We start from the raw sequence: 25,931 nt of genomic DNA on the forward strand, positions 1-25,931 counted from the left end.
CTTACTAGCAGGATCCAGTAAGAATATCACCAGGGTGGTACCAATTGACTTCAAAAGTTGCATACTAGGTCAACAAACTATCATTTCCATTAAGAAAATCTCAGCATTCCACTGAGAAAGAAAGTAATGGTTCCACATTTGTATGTCAAATAGAGTCCTGCTTATTTATCAGGTTTACTTAACTATTTTATGTAATACAAATATTTGTTAACATCAAGACTAATTTTTTTACATTTTTTTTCAAATTTTTGCCCATAAACACCTAAATCTCAGACTGTTTAAATCCAACTTCATCTTGAAATGCTATATACTGGTGGAATTTTTTCAGGTGGACAGATGTCCTTCTCAGCTTTAGGTATCTTGTTTTTATTATATTTTGATTCCCATCGCAAATTTGCTCCTGGGAAAGCTTCCAAGTTGAAGCATTTATTGTTTGTTTAGTTATAGGTGTTTTTTTTTTTTCTTTTGTTTTTAAAGGTAGTGTTTAACTGTAGCCACAAGCAGACCTGGAATTCCCTATGTAATCTCAGGCTGGCCTCAAACTCACAGCAATCCTTCTATCTCACTCTACTGAGGGTTGAGATTAAAGGCATGTGCCACCATGCCCAGTAAATGATAGTTTGTTTAAAGATTAGTCAGAACTTGACCTATATGCATGAAAAGGTCTGTTAGCATTCCATTCTGGGTAAAGTAGCAGTAACATGAAAAATTGTTTTTGTCCCTTTCTCTCCCAATACTGCATTCTGAACTCCAACATGTAAAAAGTTTATATAGTTTCAAATGGACACTAAATTATCTAAATTAGTCCCAAGATCCTAAAGCATGCCACTTCAGGAGATAGTATATATAGCTAGTGACATATTTAAAGGAAACCCATTCTCAACAATATATGAATTTTCACGGGTACCTGAGAGAAAGCTGTCCTGACTACTGTACCAAGCTTCCCCCTGTTTGTCTCAAGTATCTAAATACTCCTGAAAACTATAATCATTTGAACTCTGAACTGCATAATTCCCATTTTTTTTTTTTTTGTTTTTGTTGACTTCTCTTCAAGGGAGTATACTCTTTCCAGAATAATTATGGTGGGAAAGCCCTCAGAGCAAGAGAAAGAGGTTTGAGGAATTCATTTCCCTTAGCTTGTATGAATTTTATATATGCAAACTGTAGAACTGACTCAGCAGTTAAAGGCACTTGTTGCAAAGTCTAAAGTCCTAGATTTGGTGCCCTACCACCTATGTAAAGCCACATACTAAAAATGGCACACATATCTGGAGTTTGATCTCAGTGGCAGAAGGCGTCGGCACGTCCATTGTCTCTCTCTCACTCTCTCCCCAAATAAATAAATAGATATTAAAACTAATTTACAAAATAAAACAAAAGAGCCCTGGAAATCCATCATGGTAGACAAAACAAAATAATTCATTACAATAAAACAAAGTTAGCATTCCCTAACTAGAAATGACCTGTTAAGTCTCTCCTTCCCCATCTGTCTTCAGATAGAGTACACACCATGCTTCCAGCCTTTGACCTTCCTTATGTTTCATGCTTAACATTAATTGGTGTTATATGTAAAAACATTTATTTTCTCATTCTAAAGTGAAACAATTGTTAAAATAACTGATCACTGAGAGGAAGGAGAGAGAGGGGGAGAGAGGGAGGGAGACAGAGACTGACTTGTACACCCATTCAGACTGTTAGGGAGTCCATTATGAACTCAACTCTGGATGAGCACAGTTACTCAACATATTAAATGACCCCACTGACTTTTATTTAAAAGAGCATCATTAAAATCATTGCACCTTCTTCATTGCCATTAACTCTGCTTCATACTTCAGTAGTACAATTCAGTTACATTTTACACAGTGCCAAAAGGTTTTCATGCTGGCCTTTCCCTTTAATTACAACTACAAATGGAGAAGAGAAGATTGTTAGGAGTCATGTAGGAATCATTTTACTTTTGTCACCATAGGTTTACTTTGGGATATAATTCAATTTTCATTTCACCACCAGGAGAGCTGGCATAGTGTAAGATGGTAGAGCACTTGCCAATGGCTCCATAACTCTGCTATGGGTTTTCCCTGATAGAGTAAGATGGTAGAGCACTTGCCAGTGGCTCCATAACTCTGCTATGGGTTTTCCCTGATAGAGTAAGATGGCAGAGCACTTGCCAGTGGCTCCATAACTCTGCTATGGGTTTTCCCTGATGGGCCCAGCACTGCTGAACACAGGGGAGCCAGCAGCACAGCTACCTTTATGTCACCAATACAAAACTGTGAGCAACGAGGTGACCTTCAAATTCCATTTAGTAGTACTCATTTTTGGTTAGTTTTGGCTAAATGTTGACAACGTTAAGCTCTTCTCTAAAGCAAGCATCACACATTTTTTCGCTAGTTAGATGCCAAGTTATGTTGGGTAAAAAATATAGAGGATGCAAACAGTTACTAAACTCATCAGTTTCCATTGAAACACAAGCCTAGAAGCTCATGTTATTGTTTTTACTCACAATGAGGAGTGACTGTACTTACCAGTGAGGTTCAACAGTATCCACTGTTGCCTCACTGCGTTCATTTGTCAGGAACATAAGACATTCCCTGTGATGGGACAAGCTAATTGACATGGCGGGGGGGACTCACTGGATACTGCCTGATGATTTCTCATTACGTGTATGTAGACTGAGATGGTAAAGACGTGATTCCAAATGCACGTTGCTTGCATTGGTTTGACCTCCTCTGTTTTGGGTTATTTGTGAGTTAAACTCTAAAACTTAGGGAAATAGCAGAACTAATCAAGTATATAATAAAGCCATGTTTCAGGCAGGATATTACAATATGGGCTTTAGAACAGAATAGGGGTTCAGTAGATTTGTCTTCCTCTAAATTCACTCATCACTTGTACTGGATGGATTTTCTTCTTTGTGGAGCCCCGTCTGATGGCTGCAAAGGCTTCTTCGGGCTTCTCTCTTTTAATCAAGGGTTTCTTTGCTGGAGCCTTCATTCTCCACATGACCACAGGGTGCCGGGGCCCGGTAGGACTCTGGATTCGGATGATCTTGGTCGAGGCAATGTATGACATTTTCACTGTGTGTACTACAGCATTCATTAAATTTTTGGCTGCTTGGATCAGGGAGGTGACACTGTCCAACTACACGGAAATAAGAAAAAGAAAGGAAAGCCAGTGTTTGAAAATGTAATAAGGACTTTAAGACTTGAAGGTTCATAAGCTGAAAATTTACATTCTTATATAATTTATGCATCCATATATAATTATCTATTTTCCATCCTGTTATTTTGGCAACTTATCTGATATATAAATATATGCATAATTTATCTTTTAATATAGTATTTTACCATTATCTCTTACTTTGTAATGAAACCGTGTAAATTGTTCAGCTTTCAAATCAGGATAGTAACATAGTATATTGTGATTGCTATCTTTGTAACATATTCCCCTATTTCCAGGAGGTAATACTGAGCCCTTTCTGTATAACAAACAGACTGCCTGCGATCACATCCATACATAATTATGTAATAATAGAAAATTTTACCCATTAAAAGTACCACTTACAATAGAGCACAGCACACAAGCATGTACATGTGTGTGGAGGTAGACTTGTATATATGTTACGCTTTTTGTCAGGAATAATTCTTAAGTAATTATAACTGAAAACAGTTCTTTTTAATGTAGAAGTTTATCATATAACGAAGTCTATTATCACAGAAAGATCTCAAAAGGCTTCGTAGTCAAATAAAATTGACCCCTTCTGGTAATCTATGGAAATGTAACCATTTTGATTTTAGTTTTCTCTGAGGCTAAATTAAAAAAAAAGTTTATGAAAGGTAAAGTAATACATGTAAATATACTTTCACTGGAATGACTGCCTAAGATTTAAGTCATGTTAAATGTTATTTACTTTGTTGCCTGCGAGATGGGTTAATGTTTATTGACACAGATACACATACGAAATAACCCAAGGAAACCTTTTCCCACATGACCCTATGTGTTATTTTTTTTGGTGGTTTATGAAAACAAGCTCAAGGAGAAAGGGTTTTGCTGAAACTTTACAGAAAACCTTAGCACTAAGCCAAGTTGCCTCATTTCTATACAACCAGTGCCTTTAATATTATTTCCATGTGGCAGACTGTCACCTGTAGCCAACACACGAGTGGGGAAGATATGCCTTTCCTGTCTCCCCTTTGTGATGTGAGCTGTCAGAGTTGCAGCTCAAACACCAGCTCTGGAGCTACTAAAACCCATCAGTGGCTGCCTGGCGCAGCTTCCTCACACACACAGAAATAAGTGAGCAAAGTCAAGTGGAGAGCTGAGGTTACGTGCCTGGGGCACCGGTCTAGTTGGCTGCTTCCTGTGGAGGAAATTTAATTAGCTCCATTACCTGCCAAACCTGAAATCTTCAAAAAGGTAACAGCAAAACAATACGTTTGAAAAGTAATAATATTTGGTGACTCTGGATCTGTACTTCTACTTTTACTCACTGAAGCAGGACATGTAAAGTCGGAACATGTGGTCGGAATGTTAAGTGTTTTGCAAACATTACACGGGACTTTCTGAAGCACTCATGTATGTTGGAGAGCACATAGGAGCTTCTGTTACTGTAAACGACTTTAAAAAATGCTAAATTTTGAACAGAATAGCATGCCTCATTGTTAAGTTACTGATGGACTGCAAGCTAAAATATTTCCTTTCATAATTATTAGTTTTCATTGGAATCCTCCTGTAGCCTAGTTACATTTGGAAGGTACTTTTCACTTACACACACACACACACACGAAAGATGTTTTGAAAGGTGAAATCGTACTTTAAGGTACTTGGAATACTTCAAAATGGAAGTATGGGATTTATGCCCGGGTGCTATACCATCATAAAGGCTTCCCCACAAGCAGACCTCAGAACTCGATGCTACTGATTTCCTTAGAGGTTTTGGTCTTCTCACCCTAAAAATTGCATTCTCTTGTCCATTTTGATTCAACAATTATATTGCTGCATGTCTTACACTGATTCGGCCTCCCTTTTGTTTTTTCATGTTACTCATAAGTATAGGCCAGCCATCTAGGAAGGATGTTCAAGCTCACCTCTTGTAATGCCTTATAGCACAGAAACTGGCTTGTCTTCTGTCATTTAAAAAGCTAATCCTTTACTTTACCTTTAATCCTGTTACTATGATCTTCTATGGTGGCCTGTGACAAGTCCTTTGACTTGAAAATCCTAAATGGTTCTAGAATGATCTTCCTCTCTGCATGACTCAGAAAAACCACAGGACAAATTACCCCTCCAAGGACAGCATGAAGACTGGTTTTGCAGACAGCCCATTAGGAGAATTGCTCAAAGAATACTGTTATTTCATGAGTAAAGCCTCTAAGACACTGTCTGAAGACCTTTGAGCTCTATGAACTATGTGCGTGGAGATGGATAACTCTGAGCTATTAGCCAAAGCACAGGCAATGGAACATAATTAGATAACGATTGGAAATTCTGTTCAAAGCCCAGGCAGGATCTATGGCTCACTCCTCGAGAAAAAGTATGAACCATTTCTTGCCTGAAAAAAAAAAAAAATACAAGATTATAAATCTTTTTATCCAGGTCTGAATTCATGAAAAGTCCTTTAAGGGATGAATTCACTGAATATCTCTGAGTAAAGACAAAAGCAAATTTGAGTGAGATAATATATGGCTTTGAAATCCTTGTTTCATTAATTTAAAAAAAATTCTGAACTTCATCTATTGCAAGACAAGAATATTCATGCATCCCAAAGGCCTGGGAGGGCAAAGCAACCAGACATTAAACCTCAAGCCTGCAAAAACCTCTATTATAAATCATGGCAATTAACTGAAAATTCTTCTGGCAAATGCAATTTGAAATGTCTGACACAGAAGAGACTCTTCTCTCCTAGCTGCTAATACTCCCTCTGATCTAAATGGAGAATTTGCAATCATCTGAGAACTGCTACATCTTCTCATCTCTGCTGTCTCAGGGCCACAGGTCATGTGTAAATATCTACATGCAAACATATAAACAGCCCTTTCTCCATACTCATAGTCAATGCCCAAGTGGAAATCATTAGATTCAGTTTCTTTGTGACATCTAGGTGAATAAGTATTTGTGTTTAATAAATTCCTATTCTACAATGCATTTGGTCAACTACTCACAAAACATAAAACAAAAACAAACAAACAAAAACCACACAGAAAGAGACCTAGCCAATACTATCATTCAGTATGAATCTTAGTTTGCTGAAGTGTCTTTTCCACACTGTTTGGCATGTGCTGTATGGCTTCAGTTAAACTCCAAACATATATGATCAGTCCTAAAATGTTTTGAGGTTGAACACTTTGACTTTCAAACATATCAACAGTCTTGTATTGCTAAAGAGGCTTAAACACAACAGAAGATATTTTATTTTTCCTTGTAATTGCCAACTTGTCCATGTACCTAATATATACAGAGTAGCTGGACCTTCAAAAACAATGCAAACAAGCCAGCACTTGGGAAGCAGAGGTAGGAGGATCACTATGAGTTCAAGGACACCCTGAGACTACATAGTGAATCCCAGGTCAGCCTGGGCTAGAGTGAAACCCTACCTTGAAAAACCAAAATTAAAAAAATTAAAAAAAAAAAAAACTAATTACCTAGTCACCTGAGATGTTAGGCCTTACAATTCACTGCACTAATATGGAATTTCTGGTAGGAAATAACCCTCATATAAGTGCTATTGTAATTACTGTGAGCCAAGAAAGAAATGCCAGGTAGACATTAGGCTTGGTGGTCTCTGAAAGAAGGGTACCACCTCCCATTTCCCTAGTGACATTAGAAGGGAGCCTTTTCCTTCTGAAGAGTCCTCTGGTCCTGGGTAGAGACTATCAGTCACTCACCTGGCCAAGCCACCACCCCTCTTTGATAGCTTTGCTAAAGAGGCAGGAGGGGCAGTTTTCCACTGATGAGATAATTCATGATTCTAGAAGCCCATCCTCTGCTACAGTTGCTGAAGGCCCATACTACTGAGTCTGCCAAACTTTCTAAGTTCTGGCACGAGGAACATATGTTTTCTTCTTTTTCCACTCTTTGTCTTTAGATGCCAGCAAAAATCCTAAGCACAGTTGTCCTAACATTTTGAGCTTTTTCCATCTTTATATTCCCAGCTCCAAGACCCCGAACTGGCAAGCCAGTCTCTCTTTCTTTTAGGAAATGCACCTACTCTTGGAAGGCTTTTTCTATATTTTCCTTATCAAGTTGACTTTTTGCCATCCTCACCTCCTTTGCCATAGAGGTCCATCCCATCAGGGACAAGAGAGACTCCACAGCTCTCAAAATACCTTAACATTTAATAAAATATTCAATTTTTTAAAAATTTAAGGAGGAAGAGAGAGAAAATGTGTACACCAGGGCCTCTTTATGCTGCAAAGGAATGCCAGATGTAAAGCTACTTTGTGCTTTCAGGCTTATATGGCTGCAGAGGAGCTGACCTGGGGTCCGCAGGCTTTGCAGAAAGGATCTTTAACCACTGAGCCATCTCCTAAGGCCATTTCACAAGATTGTGGTGAAACTGATAGAAGCCCTGTCACATTCATTCTGTCTCCTCTCTCTCTCCTTGAAAATAAATAAACCGATAAATAAAAAGTAAGCATTTTGATTTTCTACATATCTCACCTATTTTAAGTCAACGTGCCAGAATGTTTTCTTATACTCATACACCCTGGTATCAACCCCCATATTCTGGTTGCGAGGCCCTTATCAGCCCTGTGAACTTACAAGAACCAAGCAATCATGACGAAGGCCTTGCACTTTTCAGCTTACCTGTCAGGTAGAGAAAATTAAAATAAAATAAATACATAGTTTCCAAATGTGTGTGTGTGAACTACTATGGTAATTATTTCTGCTGGGATTCCGGCTGAGAGCCCATGCTACCAAGCACATTAGATTCTCTCCTACATTTGTTTTGGCACACTTGCATCCAGTGTAGCCAAAGACATTTTTGTGAGTCTCAGTGTTTACCTGAATTCAAAGGCTCCTGGCAGTCATTTTATCTGTACCGAGACAACATTTGAAAGGCACACATGTAGACTTTGGTCCCAGGTATAATAGCAGTTTAGGATTATTGCTAATATCTACTGTGTCTGTTGGAGATCTACTCGCAGTAACCCAGTAAGCAGGTGTGTTATCATGTTTACGTTTTTAGATAAGGAAACAATGGGAACAGGTGTGTATTGAGGGTTGGTGAAGGTTGCACAGCTGTTAAAGGAGAGCTACAGTTTGAACCAAGATATTCTGATTCCACAGAATGTTTTTAGTTATCTCATCTCCCTTCCTATCAGTAAATCCCAACTTCCAATAAGTGATTATTTTCATATATTGAACAGTTGGATAAATTATACAAACTTTAATGCAATGCCTAAGAATTTAAAATTTACAATCTAGTAACTCTTCTCATAAGAATATCTTTAAAAATTTTTATTTTTACTTATTTATTAGAGGCAGAGAGAGGGAGAGAGAGAATAGGCATGTCAGGGCCTCTAGCCCCTGCAAATGAACTCCACCTGCTTGTGCTACCATGCGCATCTGGCTTACATGAGTCCTGGAGAATCAAACCTGGGTCCTTAGGCTTCACAGGCATGTGTCTTAACCATTAAGCCACCTCTCAAGCCCGGCCCAAGAATAGTTTTAATTTTGTAATGTGTGCTGGTACTTGGAACAAGAAAGGCATTTCATTTGCCAAAACATTTATTTTGTTAAAACAATGGGAATAGCTGGGCTTGGTGGCACACGCCTTTAACTCCAGCACTTGGGAGGCAGAGGTGGGAGGATCATGGTGAGTTCAAGGCCACCCTGAGAGTACATAGTGAATTCCAGGTCACCCTGGGCTAGAGTAAAAATAATAAGTAAAGAATAGAAATAAAAATATTTATTTCACCTGCAAAGTCTAAGGAACCATGTTCAACTCTTCAGGGCCCATGTAATGCAGGGAGGATAGCCAGTGTCAGCCTCTGGCCTCCACACATGTTCACACAAATGTGCACACATGTGCTCCCTCACAGGCACACACCAAAAACAGAGAAGAGGGCAGAAAGAAGTCTAAAGGGAAGGGACAAGAGAAAGAAACAGAATACATACCATGAAAGTTGAAGGGGAACAGAAAGGAGACAAGCATGTGTGGAAAAGGAGGAGTGGGGGAGGGCAGCCAGAGGGGTAAGAGTATGAACAGAAAACAACCGTATATGTGAATGAACATGTCATAGCTAAAGCCATTGCTTTGTATACTAGCTAAATATTAAGAAAGGAAAACGCTGCTTTAAAAATATTTATTTTGGCTGGGTGTGGTGGCACACGCCTTTAATACCAGCACTTGGGAGGCAGAGGTAGGAGGATCGCCGTGAGTTCAAGGCCACCCTGAAACTACATAGTGAATTCCAGTTCCAGGTCAGCCTGGGCTAGAGTGAGACCCTACCTCGAAAAACCAAAAAAAAAAAAAAAAAAAAAAACATTTATATATATATATATATATATATATATATATATATATATATATATATATGGGCTAGAGTGTTGGCTTAGTTCTTACACCTGTGTTCTGTGAAATCTAAGGACCCAGGTTTGATTGCTTAGTATCCATGTAAGCAGAAGCCCAAAGAGGCACATGCTTCTGGATTTCATTGGCATGCCCATTCTCTCCCTCTCTCTGCCTTTCTCTCTATTTCTCTCTGTCTGCCTATTTCTCTTTCTCTCTCTTGCAAATAAAGAAATAAATAAAATATTAAAAGTATATTTATTCTGTGTTGATTCCCATATACCATTTAAAATTACTACTTTTGTTTACTTTTAAGCATACATTAACAGCACATAATAGTGTTTCATTATAACATTTTCATATGTTTACATCACACTTTGATGACATCATTACCCTCTCTTCCCACTTCAGATGGTCCCCTTCATTGCCCATAAAGTCATTCTTACAGACTCCAACACATCTGAAGCCATCTAGGTTAAGACTTTTTAACTTTAAGATTTTATACTTGATAATAGCCAAAAGTCAAGTTTCATGTTATTAAGCAAAGCAATAAGGTAAAGAAAACCAGAAGTAAATTAAATTATACCTTCTCAGATAGAGGAGTACATAAAATTTATATAATCACACAAATGTGCATAATTCCAATTAACTATTTTTTTCAATTCTTTAGATGAAATTAATTTAGCTTCTTTGCCTTGGTTTTGCAACAGAAATCAAGATTCGGTCATCTGACTATTAAGTCATTTTATTTGTTTATTTTTTTTTAGTTTTGGCATGTAAATATGTGATTAATGTACCTGCATGAGTGTATGCATGTTAGGACATGTGTGTGCATGCATGTGAGGCCAAAGTTCCTTAATCACTCTCCACCTTATTTTTTCAGGGAGGATCCCAGGCTGAATTCAGAACTCACCTGTTTACTAGAATAGCTAGAGAGCAAGTACCCAGGGTCTTCCCACCTTTGCTTCCTGAGCACTGGGATTAAAGCCACAGACCACCACACCTAGTGCTCTAAGTCAGAATTCTGCTCTCCTAGCAAGCACTTTACCACCAGAGGCACCTCCCCAGCTCCACGGCTGCTTTGTAAAGTCTTGCTTAATGCGTTTAGTTTACCACTTGGAGATGAGATTAGCACACATTATGTTAAAGACTACCTGCATATGAGTTTAAATGAAGTAACAGCATAATTTAATGATTTCTGAAATATTAACAGATATTGTGCAGTCTTTCTAACGTATAGACACCCACTGACATCTCTAGCCCAATCTAATCAAGGTAGTTGTATGTGACAGTAAATGTTTCAATACATCTTTTATCAAAAATACATATATTAATTCAATGTTTTATAATTCACCATAAACCTCTCTTGAGAAGCTAATTTTATTCTAACATTGCTTAACACATTCTTTTGTCTCTAAACAGATTTTTTTTGATGAATGGCCTGTATTGAAAGTAATCTCCCTTTCCAAATGTATTTAAAAAATGCTCACAGCCAAACTGGCTTAATAGGCAAATCAAACAAGGGTTTTGTTAACGCTGGTCAAAATGGAGTTGCATCTCCAAATTGAAGTTGTCAAGCTTATAATTAAATTGAGGAGGTAACATTGTTTCAATAGTAAGAGTTATTCCAGTAGGCTCACAATGTGATCTACACAGCAAATGTGTCCTTTGCTAATTCTCCATCAGAACATGAAAACAGAAAGGGACAACTTATTCAAAAGGAGGGAATCAATGTGGAATTACTAAAAATTAAACAGTACTTAGAGGGCCAGATGCAAAATGAAATATGACATTTATTCAGTTGTAATCTTGTCTTGTCAAACAGCATTTTCAAAGTTTTTTTTTTTTTTTTTTTCTAAGTAAAACCTGTAGGCCAAAAGCATTTTATATCCCTTTAAAGGGAAACATTCATAAACTGAATGCAATTTTTGGTAAGTCTTATAATGCCTTTTGATTTTATTTGATATGCCAATTGTAAAGAAATATACAGATCAGTATTGATTAGCTCTCTCTCAACCATATTTAGTTAAAGGCAAATGCTTAGCTGAAGAACAAATCGTTTACAATGATGATGATAGCTGCAGATACAGGATTCAGAGAAATCATGATTCTTTACCAAGCAGAGCTAGCCTTGCATCCTCTTCTGTGCAGTGTCAGACACTGAGGTCTTCCTCTCTATAGATATCCACGTGAAGCTCCTCACTATGACATTTAGCAATGTCGTAAGAGCCACAGCTAAGAACCATTAGTTTGCTTCCTCAATCATATATTGAAAATGTCCAGGATGGAACATAAGTGAGTACCAGGTTCTGTGACATTAGCAGGCTGAATGACAATCATTTTGAATCTCCCCACTTTACACATGCATATTTCTTTCTACCTCCATGCTGTTTCAGCCTCTTTTATTCTTGAGAATCTACCATTTAAACCTACTTAACATATTCATTATGTTACAGCTCACATCTTTCTTCTACAGATATCTGCAGAAAAGAAGGACCCATGCCCCCAGTGATGCACAGGGGACCCTGCCATTTCAAGCAATCCTCTCATTGGGCAAGTAGATAAGTGGATACCCTGCATGTCCGTGTGTGTGTGTGTGTGTGTGTGTGTGTGTGTGTGTGTGTGTTAGTGGTGATGGAGGGTAAACCGAGGGCCCTGCATTTGTGCTCTAGCACTGAGCTCACCCCAGCTCCACTTCAGTCAGTTCTTGAAACCATGCTATGCAAACACTACTCCAAATTTGCAGTCACAAAAGCTATGTCATGCCCTTCTCACTTAAAGCAAATATAAGGTAAACAACATAACAGTAAGGCAGAAACAAAGTTCAGAACCAGCAAACCTGACATATTCTTTCATCCCTATCCCATTCCATAAGAATCAAAAGTTGATTTATTTTTTTTTTATCTCAGAAACCATGTCTGCTAAGTGTACTTCACTTTGGCTTTCTTGGGAAGTTTACAAAATTTAAAATTTTCTCTCCTGATGCAGTTTTATTCCTTTCTCCTGACTTTTACTCTATAACATTTTAATTTTGACAAAAGAATCTTTAAATACTCATATTCCGACATAATTTTCCTTTCTTCTCCAGGAATCTGATTGCTACTTTTATTTAGTTTTATCATACGCATACATATACATATATAAATAAATATATGTATATATGTATATGTATATATAGAGAGATCACATGTACCAAATATATGCAGTTAAAATATTTTTAAATATTATATTTTTATTTATTAGAGAGAGAGAGTGACAGAGAAAAGGAATAGGCACACTAGGGCTTCCAGCCACTGCAAACAAACTCCAGACGCATGCACCCCCTTGTGCATCTGGCTTACATGGGTCCTGGGGAATCAAACCTAGGTACTTTGGCTTTTCAAGCAAACACCTTCCCACCAAGCCATCACTCCATCCCTCCCAAATGTGTGATTTAATTTAAGTAATTATATTTAGTATATTTTGATAAATAATATATTGCATATATCATGAAATGAATTATATCTTGCCAATTTGTAATTATATGCAATATATAAAGTAATTTCAAAGTTAATTTTGTATTTTGATTTCATTAAGTCAAATTTACATTTATGGGATCAATTAATATTTTCCATATAATACACCATCATATAAAATGGCATAGTACACCCATTACAGTGCTGGTGACTTTTAGATAGTTTGGACTATTATGGATAACAGTTAATGAATATGTTAGTATCCACCTTACAGTAAACATATGTATGAGGTGGTGCATTGAGTATTGCCTGGTTACAATGACAGAATTATGAGAGTGCCGACATTCATTTTTGTTAAGCACTTCCAGAGATTCTCAAGGTTATGTAAATTTATAGTCCCACCAGTAAAATATGAGTTTAAGCTGCTATATTCCATCTCTACATTTTTTTAAAAAAATGGCAGTTGGTAAAAATATTTTACTCAAGTTTAAACTTGTTTTCACTGATTATTAATTAAGCAAAACATTATCTCATGTTTATGTTGATCCAAAAGGAAAGACAGATAACATTTTCTGCATATATTCATGACTTCTTGAGATACTATTGAATGAGTAAATTTAACTAACTAATGCATTAGCCACCTTATTTTATTTCTTTTGTTGAGAACACTACACTGCCTTCCATAGTATTTCCCACAAGTGTGATAATCTGTAACTGACCGTGTCCATTATGCTGCATGGTGGAATGCTTACATGTATTCCCTTTGTCTAGTTTTAACTTCTTAGCTAACTCATGTATGAGAGGATCACTTTTGAAATTTCCTATTAAATGAGGTTTCCCTAGTTTTCATTTTAGTACTGTCTTCTAACTAAAATATTGTATGATCAGAGAACAGCCTGAATGAATCGATGAAAGAATTAGTATCTGTAGACGCTTTCTTTATAACCCAGTATATGATCAAATAGGCCATGTTTTAAGTACACTAGTAAATTCTGTGATATGCAGGGAGTGGTGGCACATGCCTTTAATCCCAGCACTCAGAATCAGATGTAACCTTGGGTTCAAGGCCACCCTGAGAATACACAGTGCATTCCAGGTCAGCCTGGGCTAGAATGAGACCCTACCTCAAAAAAAGAAATAAAAATAAAAAATAAATAAATAAGAAACAAAACACAAATAAACAAATAAACAAAAAGATCTGTGTTGTTATATCAGCATCAGCTAGTTTTTTCTGAGCTTCTTATCAGGAAATCCTTCCCCACTTCAGGTAGGGGGCAGCAGTTAATCCAGATGCAGTAGATAGATAGATAGATGATAGATAGATAGATAGATAGATAGATAGATAGATAGATAGATAGATGATAGATAGATAGATAGATAGGCAGACATATGGTAGGTAGATGGAATTCCATGGCATGCAGTGTGTCTTTTATGCATGATTGTATTTGCAGGCTTAATTCAGGCTATTTTGTTGTCCCAGTTTGTTTTATTCCTTCAAGTGGGTTTTATGGATGCACTAGGATGTGTTGAACATATAGTTGACTTTCTAAGTAAAATTTCATAGTAATTAAATGCTTACAGATTCTTTCTGTCAAGAGTGAAGCTTCTATAATTGTTTGTATTTACCAATTCATAGAATGTACTTTATCTTAAGTGCCTGGAAGTCAAGTTATGTACTAGTATAAATATGCACTTGGCTTTATTACAAATAATCCGAGTGTTTAGGCATCTTAAATGCCATAAATAATATATGAGCTACATGGTTTACACTCTCCGCCTCATGTGGTATTTTGAATCTTCTTCTTTATTTTAATTTAACAAAGTCTAGTGAGTATGCAATGTAATGTCAGTATGATGTTGCAGTCACTTTCTAGTTGCTGGGACAAACACCTCACTGGAAACAGCTTATGGGAAGAAACTGTTTATTTCAGGCTTAAAAATCCCAGGGGAGCACCATCAGCTGTGGAAGAAGCTGGCGCACTTCCATAGATCCAGGTGGAGAGACAGCACCAACAACCAGGAAACACAAAGAACCAGGGCTCAAAGTGCTCCTTTCACACTTTAGGGGGAGGATCAGATTTGCCTCCAGTGACATACCTCTTCCCTGGCAGGGCTCCACCTGCTGGAGACTGGAACTGCTTACCACCAATCAACAACATTTGAGCCTATGGGACTGTACATTTAAACCACTGCAGGAGTTTTTTTTTTTTTTTTTTTTTTTTTTTTTTTCCTGTAGACTAATGATGTAAGGGTGTCTTGGAATATATAGTGAACATTTGCATATCTTTTCCTAATGAAGTGTCTTATAGCCCAATTTCATTCAGATTTTTGATTCTTTATATAGTGTAGATATAAGTTGGGGTGGTTTAAATTACCTGTCCCACATAAACTTATGTGTTCTGAATGTTTGGCCCCCAGCTGATTTTGGAGGAAGAGTATTTCTTTAGGAGATGTGTTGTCAGGGGCAGCCTTAGGGGGTGTTACAGCAGTTCACACTTTATGCTACAGTTTTCCACCTCCTGAGGCAAAGTTCAGCCTCTTCTCATGCTGTGCTTTCCCCTGTTATACTGAAACTTCCCCTCAACACTGTAAGTCAGAATAAAACCTTTACTCCCACAGGCTGCTTTTGGTCTGGTGCTTGGCCCAGCAATGAGAAGGAAACTATACCACAAATTCTGCACAAGATGTATCTGTTGCAAATATTTTACCACAGTCTTTTGACTTTTTATCTTCATAACTTCAACTTTAAGTTGTAATTTACTATGATTGGTTAACTTTTGGTCCTATTTAAACATTTTGTTGCCACAAGGTCACAAAGTATGTCTATTATATCTTCTATGCATTTGAAGCTTTTGGTTCATATGTCATGTTATGCTTAACTTTGACTTCTGTCTTATGAGTGGTGGACAGCATGTTTTAATCATATAGATTCAATCATTTAAGCACCATCAGATCAAGATGCTATCGTTTCTCTTCAAATATCTTAGAATTCCTGTCAAAATTCTTCAAATATCTTAGAATTCCTGTAAAAAATAACTTTACCATGTACCTGTGGCTCTAATTCTAGACCCTTCTGTCTCACCTTTATGTCCACCAGTTCATCACAATCAGGCCATCTCATTAGGGCACTTGTGTGACATATAACATAGGTATAAGGTCCAACTTATTTATATTCCAGTGAAAATCTTTACCTACCTGTACCCTAACATTCCCAGAGTTTTGGGGACCATTTCCAGGATTTAGCATGATATATACCATAATCTTTAGTACTGACATCTATACCTAAATTGAAAGTAATGGCACAATATTTAGAAAATAGGAGCTGTATTGATTATGCTACTTTATACATTTCTAACAACAAAATCAATGACACCAGTTTATTAGGGTTTTTCATACATTTTTAAGCAAGCACCTCTAACAACTGAGCTACCGTTCCAGCCCCTTCTGTATCTTTTTAATGTCCCATTTTTGCCATAATCTCATCTGGCTAATAAATCTGGCTGGCACCCAGCTGCACACATGCACACGTCAGCCTGAACAGCCTACTCCTATGGACTCTGTTAGTCGTTTAAATATGGAATAAGCAGCGGCAGCATGACCTCATACCTTTATTGCTTCATCCAGCATACTGCAAGAATAAGGTGGCAGGTGAGATGATGAAACATTGCTGTGGAAAATTATTCCAAGAGAAGCCCCAAGCAGTAGAGCTATTATCTGAGATGTGAGGCAAGGAATATGTCAGGTACCAAACAAGGAACCTTAAGGAAAACAATTAAAGTGTTTTTGAAATGGCTGTCTTTTATTTATTCCAAATAAATACATTGCACCTGAAGGAATATCAGGGTCTGGAAAATTGTCCACAGTGGGGAAATACTAAAAAAAAAAAAAAAAAAAAAAAAAAAAAAAAAGTTCTGCTCTCAAATTTATTTTCTTTTCGAAATCAGAAACCTCTTTCAGCCTGCCTAGAGTGTCTTATAAAACACAAAACAATCTTCCAGAGTCTTTCTATAGATAAGCACAGCTGTCTCCTTGTTGAGGGGATGCAGTTCAGACACATTTCCTAGCATCTGGTTGTAGCCCTCCCAGCTGTTTGCAAAATGAGAAACTTTACTGCCAGCGGGAACCAGTCCCAGAGCAGTGGGCATCTAAACTAATCCCCAGGCACCCAGATGTAGCTAGAAAATGTACTATGAAACCATGTGTGGTTCTTAGTCACTGTGAATGTTGCCTTTGTGTAAACTCAAAGAAGTATAAGAAAATCCATAGGTTGATTTGGGTGGCTATGCAAGTATGTGGATGCTTGTCACGGAGAAGGGAGTATGGAAGTGATGCTTAGTGGATAAGAATGGGCTCTGGGGACAAACTAAATTAAAGTAAACATATCCTCTCTTTCTCTGAGGCTGACTTTCCTCATGTTTTAAGAAGCCCAGCAATAATGATTTGATATGACTATCAGTGATAAACATAGAGTGCCTAAGCAGCGGGACAACGGATTTTATGTACACCAGCTCACTGTCCTCAGAGGTAATCAACATGTTGGGAACAAAAGCATTCTTTTTCCTAAAGATAATTAAACAAAACAATGACATGAAGAGGAGAAATGAACTTCCAATAATGATTTTGAAGCCATAAACATCAATATACTATTAATAATCCTCATAGAATGCTGTGGCATAGATATCAGGTAAGGTATCTGGGAACTCTGGGCTTGGCTCAGGAAATTCTGACAGCAGAAGTCAACCTGATCTTCATTTCAAATCTGCTTGTGGCTAGGACCCTTTTCCATCTCAAACACCTACTTTCTTTTTATTTATTTATTTATTTATTTATTTATTTATTTATTCATTTATTTATTTATTTATTTATTTGAGAGAGAGGCAGAGAGAAAGAGAGAGAGAGAAAGAGAGAATGGGTGTGACAGGGCATCCAGCCACTGCAAATAAACTCTAGATACATGTGCCACCTTGTGAATATGGCTTATGTGGGTCTTGGAGAATTGAACTGGGGTCCTTTGGCTTTGCAGGCAAATGCCTTAACCACCAAGCCATCTCTCCAGCCCTCAAGCACCTACTTTCTAAACAAAAGGATGTTTCTATAGGTTGTTGAAACTGTTTTCTCTCTGCTGAAACAGTATGGCTCTGAGATTTCCCAACTCACTACATTTCTGATTGTGGTGGATTGAGATTTCATTCTTTGTAAGTTTGAGAATCTCTGTCTGTCTGTCTATCTATCTATCTATCTATCTATCTATCTATCTATCTATCTATCTATCTAATCTATTTATCTATCGTCTATCTAGATATTTAATATCCCTACACAGTGAACTCTGGAATAGCCTCTGGTCTCTGGCTAGTTACTCCCTACCTTCCTTCTCCTTCAGCAGCATGCCAACACTGACTGTACACTTAGGCTAATACTACATCTTTGTCACCAGTTTTTAAAGAAAGGCTTTCCTTTGAGTTGTGTGTGTGTGTGTTGTACATGAGTGTCAGCGTGCATGTTCAATATGCATGTGCATGTACATGTATGTGCGTGTGGAGATGAGAGGTTGGCACCAGGAATCTTCCTCAGCCACTCTCCACCTTATTGCTTAATTCAGGGCCTTATGACAAAACCAGCACTCACCAGCTCAGCTAAATTAGCAATCCAGAAATCTCCGGGGAGTCCTTGTATCCTGTGCAGAGCTAGGATTGCAAGCATATGCACCACCATGCCTAACAGTTTTTAAATGGATGCTGAGGATCCAAACTCATGCTTGTGTAATGAGGTAGGGGACCGACTATTATATATTTTTTTTTAAAGAGTGTTTTGGTTTGTGGGAAAAATATGAACATGAGGAGACCCAAATTTGGGGCTCATCTGCCTTATAATAGTGTGGATGTTGTGATGTGTATGTGAGTCTCTCACATCAAATCTTAAAGGCTTTATATTCCCATTTAAAAAATATATTCATTTATTTGCAGAGGAGAGAAAGAGAGAGAGAGGGAATGAGTGAGTGAATATAGAGGCATGCAAACAAACTCCAGATGCATACACATTACATATCTGGCTTTGCATGAGTACTGGGGAATGGATCCCAGGTTGTTAGGCCTTGCAGGCACACATTTTACCCACTGAGCCATCTCTCCAGTCTTTATATTCCCATTTTAATCTCATCATTCAACTTGAACATCCATAGGTCAAATTAATGCAGCAGCATAATGACAATGAAACGGGTCACCAAGAAGGAAAAGTGGTGTCCTCTAGATCAAAGCTCTTAACCCAGAGGTCCAAATATGCTGATGCATCTCAAATTACATATGATATGTGTCACAGGGGCCATGATTTGATGGTAATCATAATAATAGTTCAAATACTGAAACTAGAAAGTGATTTATTGCTTTTTCCATAAATTATGCTATTTTAGAGGTTACTCGGCTAATTGTAACCTTTCATTCACTTGTATTCTGATACACTCTGTGGAGTGAAAGGAAGGAAATAAAAAGGCTTAAATCTACATCCTCAGAAGTCAAACCCAAAGCCAAGCTTATTAATAAATTTCCAGTAAAATGAGCTTGTTAGTAAGAAATTTGTAATGTATGAGATGAAACATAAAATAATTTCAAAAAAAGTTAAAACATTTCCTCTAGGAACCAAAGACAGAAACTAAACAGACAGTCCATTGTTGAAGACCTTTCCTATAATATCGATAGAAAATAAAATCAAAGCATCTTTTACAATCCACATTTCTAATGTACAAAACAATCTTTGCCTGGATTGATCATAAGTATTCAATATGTTTGGTTAATCTTCTGCAATGTCTTTTGTGGAAAATACTATTACTTGAATATCCAACAGCCATTTGTCTACCCTTCCTTGATAATGTTTCCTCTCTTAATTCTGAAAGCATCTTCCCAGAATTCAGGAATTAGTTGTGATTGGTCTATTACCCTGGAAAACATGGCATATGTTCCTGTCTCTTTGGTCTGACCAACTAGGTAGAGGGATGTGTATGTGGGTAGATTTGGAATAAATTCCTTTTTATAACTGTAGAAAGCAAATGCTCATTCCCAGATGTGTGTGTGAGTGTGTGTGTGTGTGTGTGTGTGTGTGTGTGTGTGTGTGTGTTTTCTAAAGACATAAAATTCTGAGCTGCTCCATCCACATTAAAATGATAAGTGAATGCACCAGAGTAAGGCACACAAGATGACACAGGGGAATATGTTAAGAATTCAGGCATAGCAGCACCATTAAGCTTTGGAAAAATCCTCATTTACAACGCTTAGTATGATTTAGGTCTCTGAAATAAGTTTTATTACCCAGCACTAAAAGCATTCCTCTGTTAAATTCCATTGTCATTCTTCCTAGCCCCACAGAATTCAGGCGGGGTGGAAATGTTATTATCTGTCTCCCAGCTGACTTTGCATATTCGAACCCTTCTGAAATTTTGGCTACAGCTTTTTTCCTCTCACATTACTTGCTTCGCATTGTATGTATTCAACAGTGCACAGATGCTACTTATTCCATGAGTTCCCACTTCTAGATAAGCTTCTTTCTTAACTCCCATTTCAAACCCTTACTTAAGCTAGGACCATGCCAGTCAATGCACTTACACTGTTTTCATCCTCACTCCATAATTTGAATCCCAGATTAATTTATATACAGAACCATACCCACACCATCCTCATGTATTCTGATCTCTAAAATCCAAGATTTATACCACTTCAGTAAAAAGTATAATTTATTTAATGTTGCTGGCCCTCAGCTTTCTTATGTGAAAATATAACTTTCATAGTATATCCACCTAGAGTCGATAGTACAATTTAATGTATATGTTTAAAATTGAGAGTACAATTAAATGTATGCTTTGTATATTATGTTTATGCATATATACACAAAATAGTGTATGACACGTAGGATGTAAAACTGTACTATCATTATAACCTACATATATATGCTTATTACTTTCAGGGTCACCCAGTGCATGCACTCTATCTTGTCAATTTTCTTCACTTCATTAATTGAGGTCAGCACCATTGAAATAATATCCAATTCATGTCCTTCAAAAGTCCCGTTTTGATTTACTCCAAGTTCCCTTTCTAAATTGGTGTTATGATGGTTTTTCTGATCCATAAACTTTGATGTAGCTTTAACAAAGACAGGACGAACGTCAGAGTGTTGTGTACGGCATATGCTTCAATGTCTGTACCTCTTATTTTGCATCACTTTCACTTGATCACTGTTTAGTTATCCTGACTTAAAACTAAACCATGTCCCCATGGCTTTGTGTATGTTTGTCCAAGAGTTTCTTTTCTTGAATTTACAGCTATTCTTCATGACTCAGCAAGACCATCCTAGTTGCTCTCCAGTACCCTTCATACCTTCAGAAACATGCCATCACTAACTTCTCTGTCCTGGCCGTATTACTCAGCAGATGCATACATCCACCACAGCCCTTCCCACAACTGGATGTAGTCTCCTTGTTTGATCTTCTTTGAGAACACAAACATGGAACTAAAGATTCATTATTTAAAAAACTGATCTGGGGCTGGAGGGATAGCTTAGAGGTTAAGGCATTTGCCTGTAAAGCCAAACGAGCCAGGTTAAGTTCCCCAGGACCCATGTTAGACAGACGCAGAAGCAGGGGCGTGGCGCATGCATCTGGAGCTCTTTTGCAGTGGCTGGAGGTCCTGGCACACCCATTCTCTCTCTCTCTGTCTCCCTCTTTCTCTGATAAATAAATAAATAAATTTTAAAAAACCTGATCTGATTTGGCTGTTGGATCACAGTTAAGTTGTGATTACATTTTTTTTTTTTTAAAGTGAGATCTTGGAGACATGACTGTCATTTTCTTTGGTTCTTTGGATCTGATGTCATGGCACTTAGCAAGTATTTTTGCCATGCTAGAAAAAGAAAAATGAAGAATGAAAGATAAATGCCAATTTAATCAAAGTAGGTTCAGATTGACTATATAATATCCAAAAGGAATACATTACCTAGCTCTTTTGATGTTGCCATGTTTGAACTTAAGAACATTTAAAGGCATAGAAGCTGCTGATTCAAATCCTCTGCCAAGACTTCAAGGAGACTAACCATAATCACAGGCCATGTCAGTAAAACATGGGAGTTAAAGTGACATGGTTATTACTGGGAGAATATGTAGCAATGAATAAGGCTCTGAATTAGGTAACTATTATATCCTGAGTATTTGATGCCATTAAAACTGAACTATGAAGGTTTTATTTGTCCTACCTTAAATACTGGAAATGTGCTTGCTAAACCTCTGAGACCATAGCACAGGACTGAGTCTGAATTTAGCCTAATCACACTTAGAAGAGCGTATTATCATCTACTCTTCCTAGAAGAGCCTGAGTTCTCCTTCCTATGCCCAATGATGATGAAAAACATGACATGTCAAAATCTACTTGTTCCATCTATGTGACACTGTTTATTGAAGCCACGTAGGAAGTAGCATGTCTGGGGGCTGAAAGGGATGGCAGAGGGTTCAAAGAAGGGAACCTGATTGATAACTTTACTCATCTGTGAATTTTCCAGACTTTCAACTAATGGTCTTTCTGGATCCCAGCCCTGAATTTATTTAACCTTTGTCGCAATGCCAATTTATCTATACCTCATAGGTCTGCCTTACACTAGAATATGGATCCAATTTTAGCCAGACTCAAGGGTCTGTAAAGTATTTTTTAAGCAGATATCTTCCTGAAATATGTGTCACTAAGTTGAGCCCTTAGATTCCCGTGACTGTGTTCTGGCTTCTGATTTGTAACTGGAAACTCATATACAACAGTAAGAATAGATTGTCAATCATAAATTCAGAACATAAATGTTCAGTGTTTACCAAGATACCGAATAATGTTTGAGCTATGCAGATTCTCTGAGCTGGAAGTACTTTGTGCACTGTAAAGGCTGAGCTGAATTATTCACAAGATTTCATTCAGTTCTACAGTGTTGGAAGTCTTAATTACTACCTTTTCCTTTGGGTCTTCCTACAGACCCTTTAAAACTATGATACTGTAGGAGTAGCTGGTGTTCCCTCTTGAATTTGTACTGTGCTTTCCCCAAGCAAGCAGGCTGTGTGACTACCCGCAGGTGCTACATGGTCCTTGGTTTTAATATGGAGAATAATTTGAGAAATACTTTATTAATATTTTCTTCTACCTTTTACATTCCTTATCAACCACTTCCTCCTGTAGTACAATTAGTACAATGCTAAAACTCTGCCCTAGTTCATGCGGAGAGCCTTCCTCAGGTCACCCCTCTACATTTTCAATGAACAAGCAAAACAGCACATGCACAGGCGTGGTGGCACACGCCTTTGTTCCCAGCCATTGGGAGGCGGAGATAGGAAGAGCTCTGCGAGTTCAAGGCCTGAGACTACATAGGGTATTCCAGGTCAGCCTGGGCTAGAGTGAGAGTCTACCTTGGAAAACCCAAACAAACAAATAATTACCACATTCATACATATGTGAATACATACATACATGCATACATACATAATTATATGCATCCCACTACCAGATTATTAGTGTAACTTTCATAATAGAAAATTTCTGGAAACATTAGTGTGATGATTTGATGAACTGTGTTCTTTTGTTGCTTAGATTATTTATAACAAATGAGAAAGGGACATTGTTTGGAACAAGAGCAGTCTAAACCCAAACTTTAAAAAAAATTGTTTATTTTTATTTATTTATTTGAAAGTGACAAACAGAGAGAGAAAGAGGCAGATATATAGAGAGAATGGGCGTACCAGGGCCTCCAGCCACTGCAAACAAACTCCAGATGCATGTGCCCCCCTGTGCATCTGGCTAATGTGGGTCCTGGGGAATCAAGCCTCAAAACAGGGTCCTTGGGCTTCACATGCAAGCGCTTAACCACTAAGCCAGCTCTCCAGGCCCCAAACTTTTTAAAAAGATTTATTTATTTTTAAGAGAGAGAGAGAGGGAGAAAGAGTGGGTGTGCCAGGGCCTCCAGCCACTGCAAATGAACTCCAAATGCATGTGCCACCTTGTCCATCTGCCTGACATGGAACCTGAAGAATTGAACCTGGCTCCTTAAGCTTTGCAGGCATGTGCCTTAACCCCTAAGACATCTCTCCAGCCCCCCTAAACCAAAACTTTAATTTTGATTAATAAATGGGGCAACTGGCATGGACTTTCGTGTTATTCATTGAAAAAAACAAGTGGGAAGATATTGAGAAATAGTTTGAAATTTCTGTCTCTAAACATGTCTCTTATGGATGGTGATGATAGTGTGTTGGTGTGCATTGTATGTGGTGTACATACGTGTGTGTATCTCTGTGTGTGTAAATGCACGTGACCCACGTGTGTGCTCACAGAGGCTCAAGGAGGAGAATGTGAGGGTTATGTCTTCTAACATTACTTTATTTTCTTCTTTGAGACTGGGTCTCTCTCTGAGCCTCGAGCTATGGTTTTCAGTCAGACTGGCTGACCAGTGAATCCCAGCTCTTCTCCCTCCAGCCTCCACCCACCACAGGGCTTCCATTAAAGCATTCTTGGCCATGTTCAGTTTTCTAGGTGGATGCAGAGGATCAAACTAATGAAAAATAGGCCCTCCAAAGCCCTCTTGCTTACACTGGAAGCATTGTGACCCTCTAAACCATTTTCCCAGCACCATTTCCTTGTCTTACTTTTCATTTCTAACCAAAGCAATGTATCTGAACACCAATTGATAAGAAAAAAAAAATATCTTAACCAAACCAATTCTAACATAATTGCATTCCATACTACCAAACTCAATTTTCTTGGTACTTCAAGAACATTTCTAAATCTTTTGGAAAGGATAGGTCCCCAAATCACTGTTACAAAATCCTAGATGGATCCCACTGTTCACTGGGAATATACCATAAAGATTCAAAACCACTATTTAGTATTATTTCACAGTAATCAGAGGTTTAACAATCAAGTTCTGGGAAGGATGATTCTGTCTGACATCTATTCTCAGGCTATTCTGTGTTAAGTGTCATATTTCTAAGCATTCCAATAATCTGTATGGAAAAAATACTGGCATCCTCAGATACTAGTCAACATTCGGTATTGTACACTATTCACAAATCAATATGTGAAAGTTATAATGCTACACACACACACACACACACATGCACACACACATTCTTTATGGTAATAAGCCTCCTCCTATAACTAGTCAGCTAAGCTTTTCTATCTAATTCACCTCTGATATAAAATATTTAAGTCATAGTGCTCTGGAATCTCAAATAATCACTAGTGTTATGGTTCTTTGCCATGGAAAAATATAACAATCTTGCTACAGTGAATTCTGAGAACAAACCAATCGAAGCTCATGAGCACATGAATGTGAAATCCCCATTTCCAGATGGGGTGAAGGGGATTAATGATCTTTTCTGGGATAAGAAATCTATTCAAACCTTATAGTCAATATTTACATAGCTCAACTGCACAGTCCACAGTGCCAAGAATGCAGTTGGCATTTACTGAAATGTTTTGCGTGTGTTTAAAACATCCGTCTCCTCTGTGGATCTTTCTAGTCTCACAGAGACCCATGGTCATGCACCTGAAACCAGGGCAGGACCTGTACGCAGGTAAGCTGTGTTTGTGTTCTTGGACAGAATGCAGGCTCCCAAAGACCAACCTGAACTAGAACCTGAGTCGACGCAGCACCGCTGCTTATTTTACGATATACCATTGCCTCCTACCAACATGTATGACAGTATATAGCACAAAAATATATTCAATTTCCCAAAGCAAGATCCCCAAATCATTAAAGCTGAGTCTTTCCCATGCAGAAAATAAAGCTAGAGCCTGCATTCTCCATACAAGCTATGCAAGAAAAAAAGAAATCAGGCACTATAAAGTTCCCAAAGACCTGGATTAGCCAGTTGCATAGAGGCGGCCACACATTGTGCAAAGTGCAGACTCTGGGTTTGGTTATGCGTCTAGGATGTCGCTCTGCATGATCTCCCATCC

General features: G+C 37.9%; 1 protein-coding gene across 1 annotated transcript in view; it reads right to left on the reverse strand.

Moving 5' to 3' along the window:
* Positions 1-601: 601 nt before the first annotated feature.
* Ctnna3 (catenin alpha 3) overlaps positions 602-25,931 on the reverse strand; it is a 1,402,587-nt gene continuing 1,377,257 nt past the window's right edge. The window contains exon 18 of the mRNA XM_045137244.1: positions 602-3,141. Within this exon, the coding sequence (XP_044993179.1) occupies positions 2,854-3,141 (288 nt within the window). The 3' untranslated portion in view covers positions 602-2,853. The remainder of the gene's footprint in view (positions 3,142-25,931) is intronic.

The sequence above is a fragment of the Jaculus jaculus genome, chromosome 18, assembly GCF_020740685.1.
Source record: "Jaculus jaculus isolate mJacJac1 chromosome 18, mJacJac1.mat.Y.cur, whole genome shotgun sequence".
Taxonomy (NCBI): Eukaryota; Metazoa; Chordata; class Mammalia; order Rodentia; family Dipodidae; genus Jaculus; species Jaculus jaculus.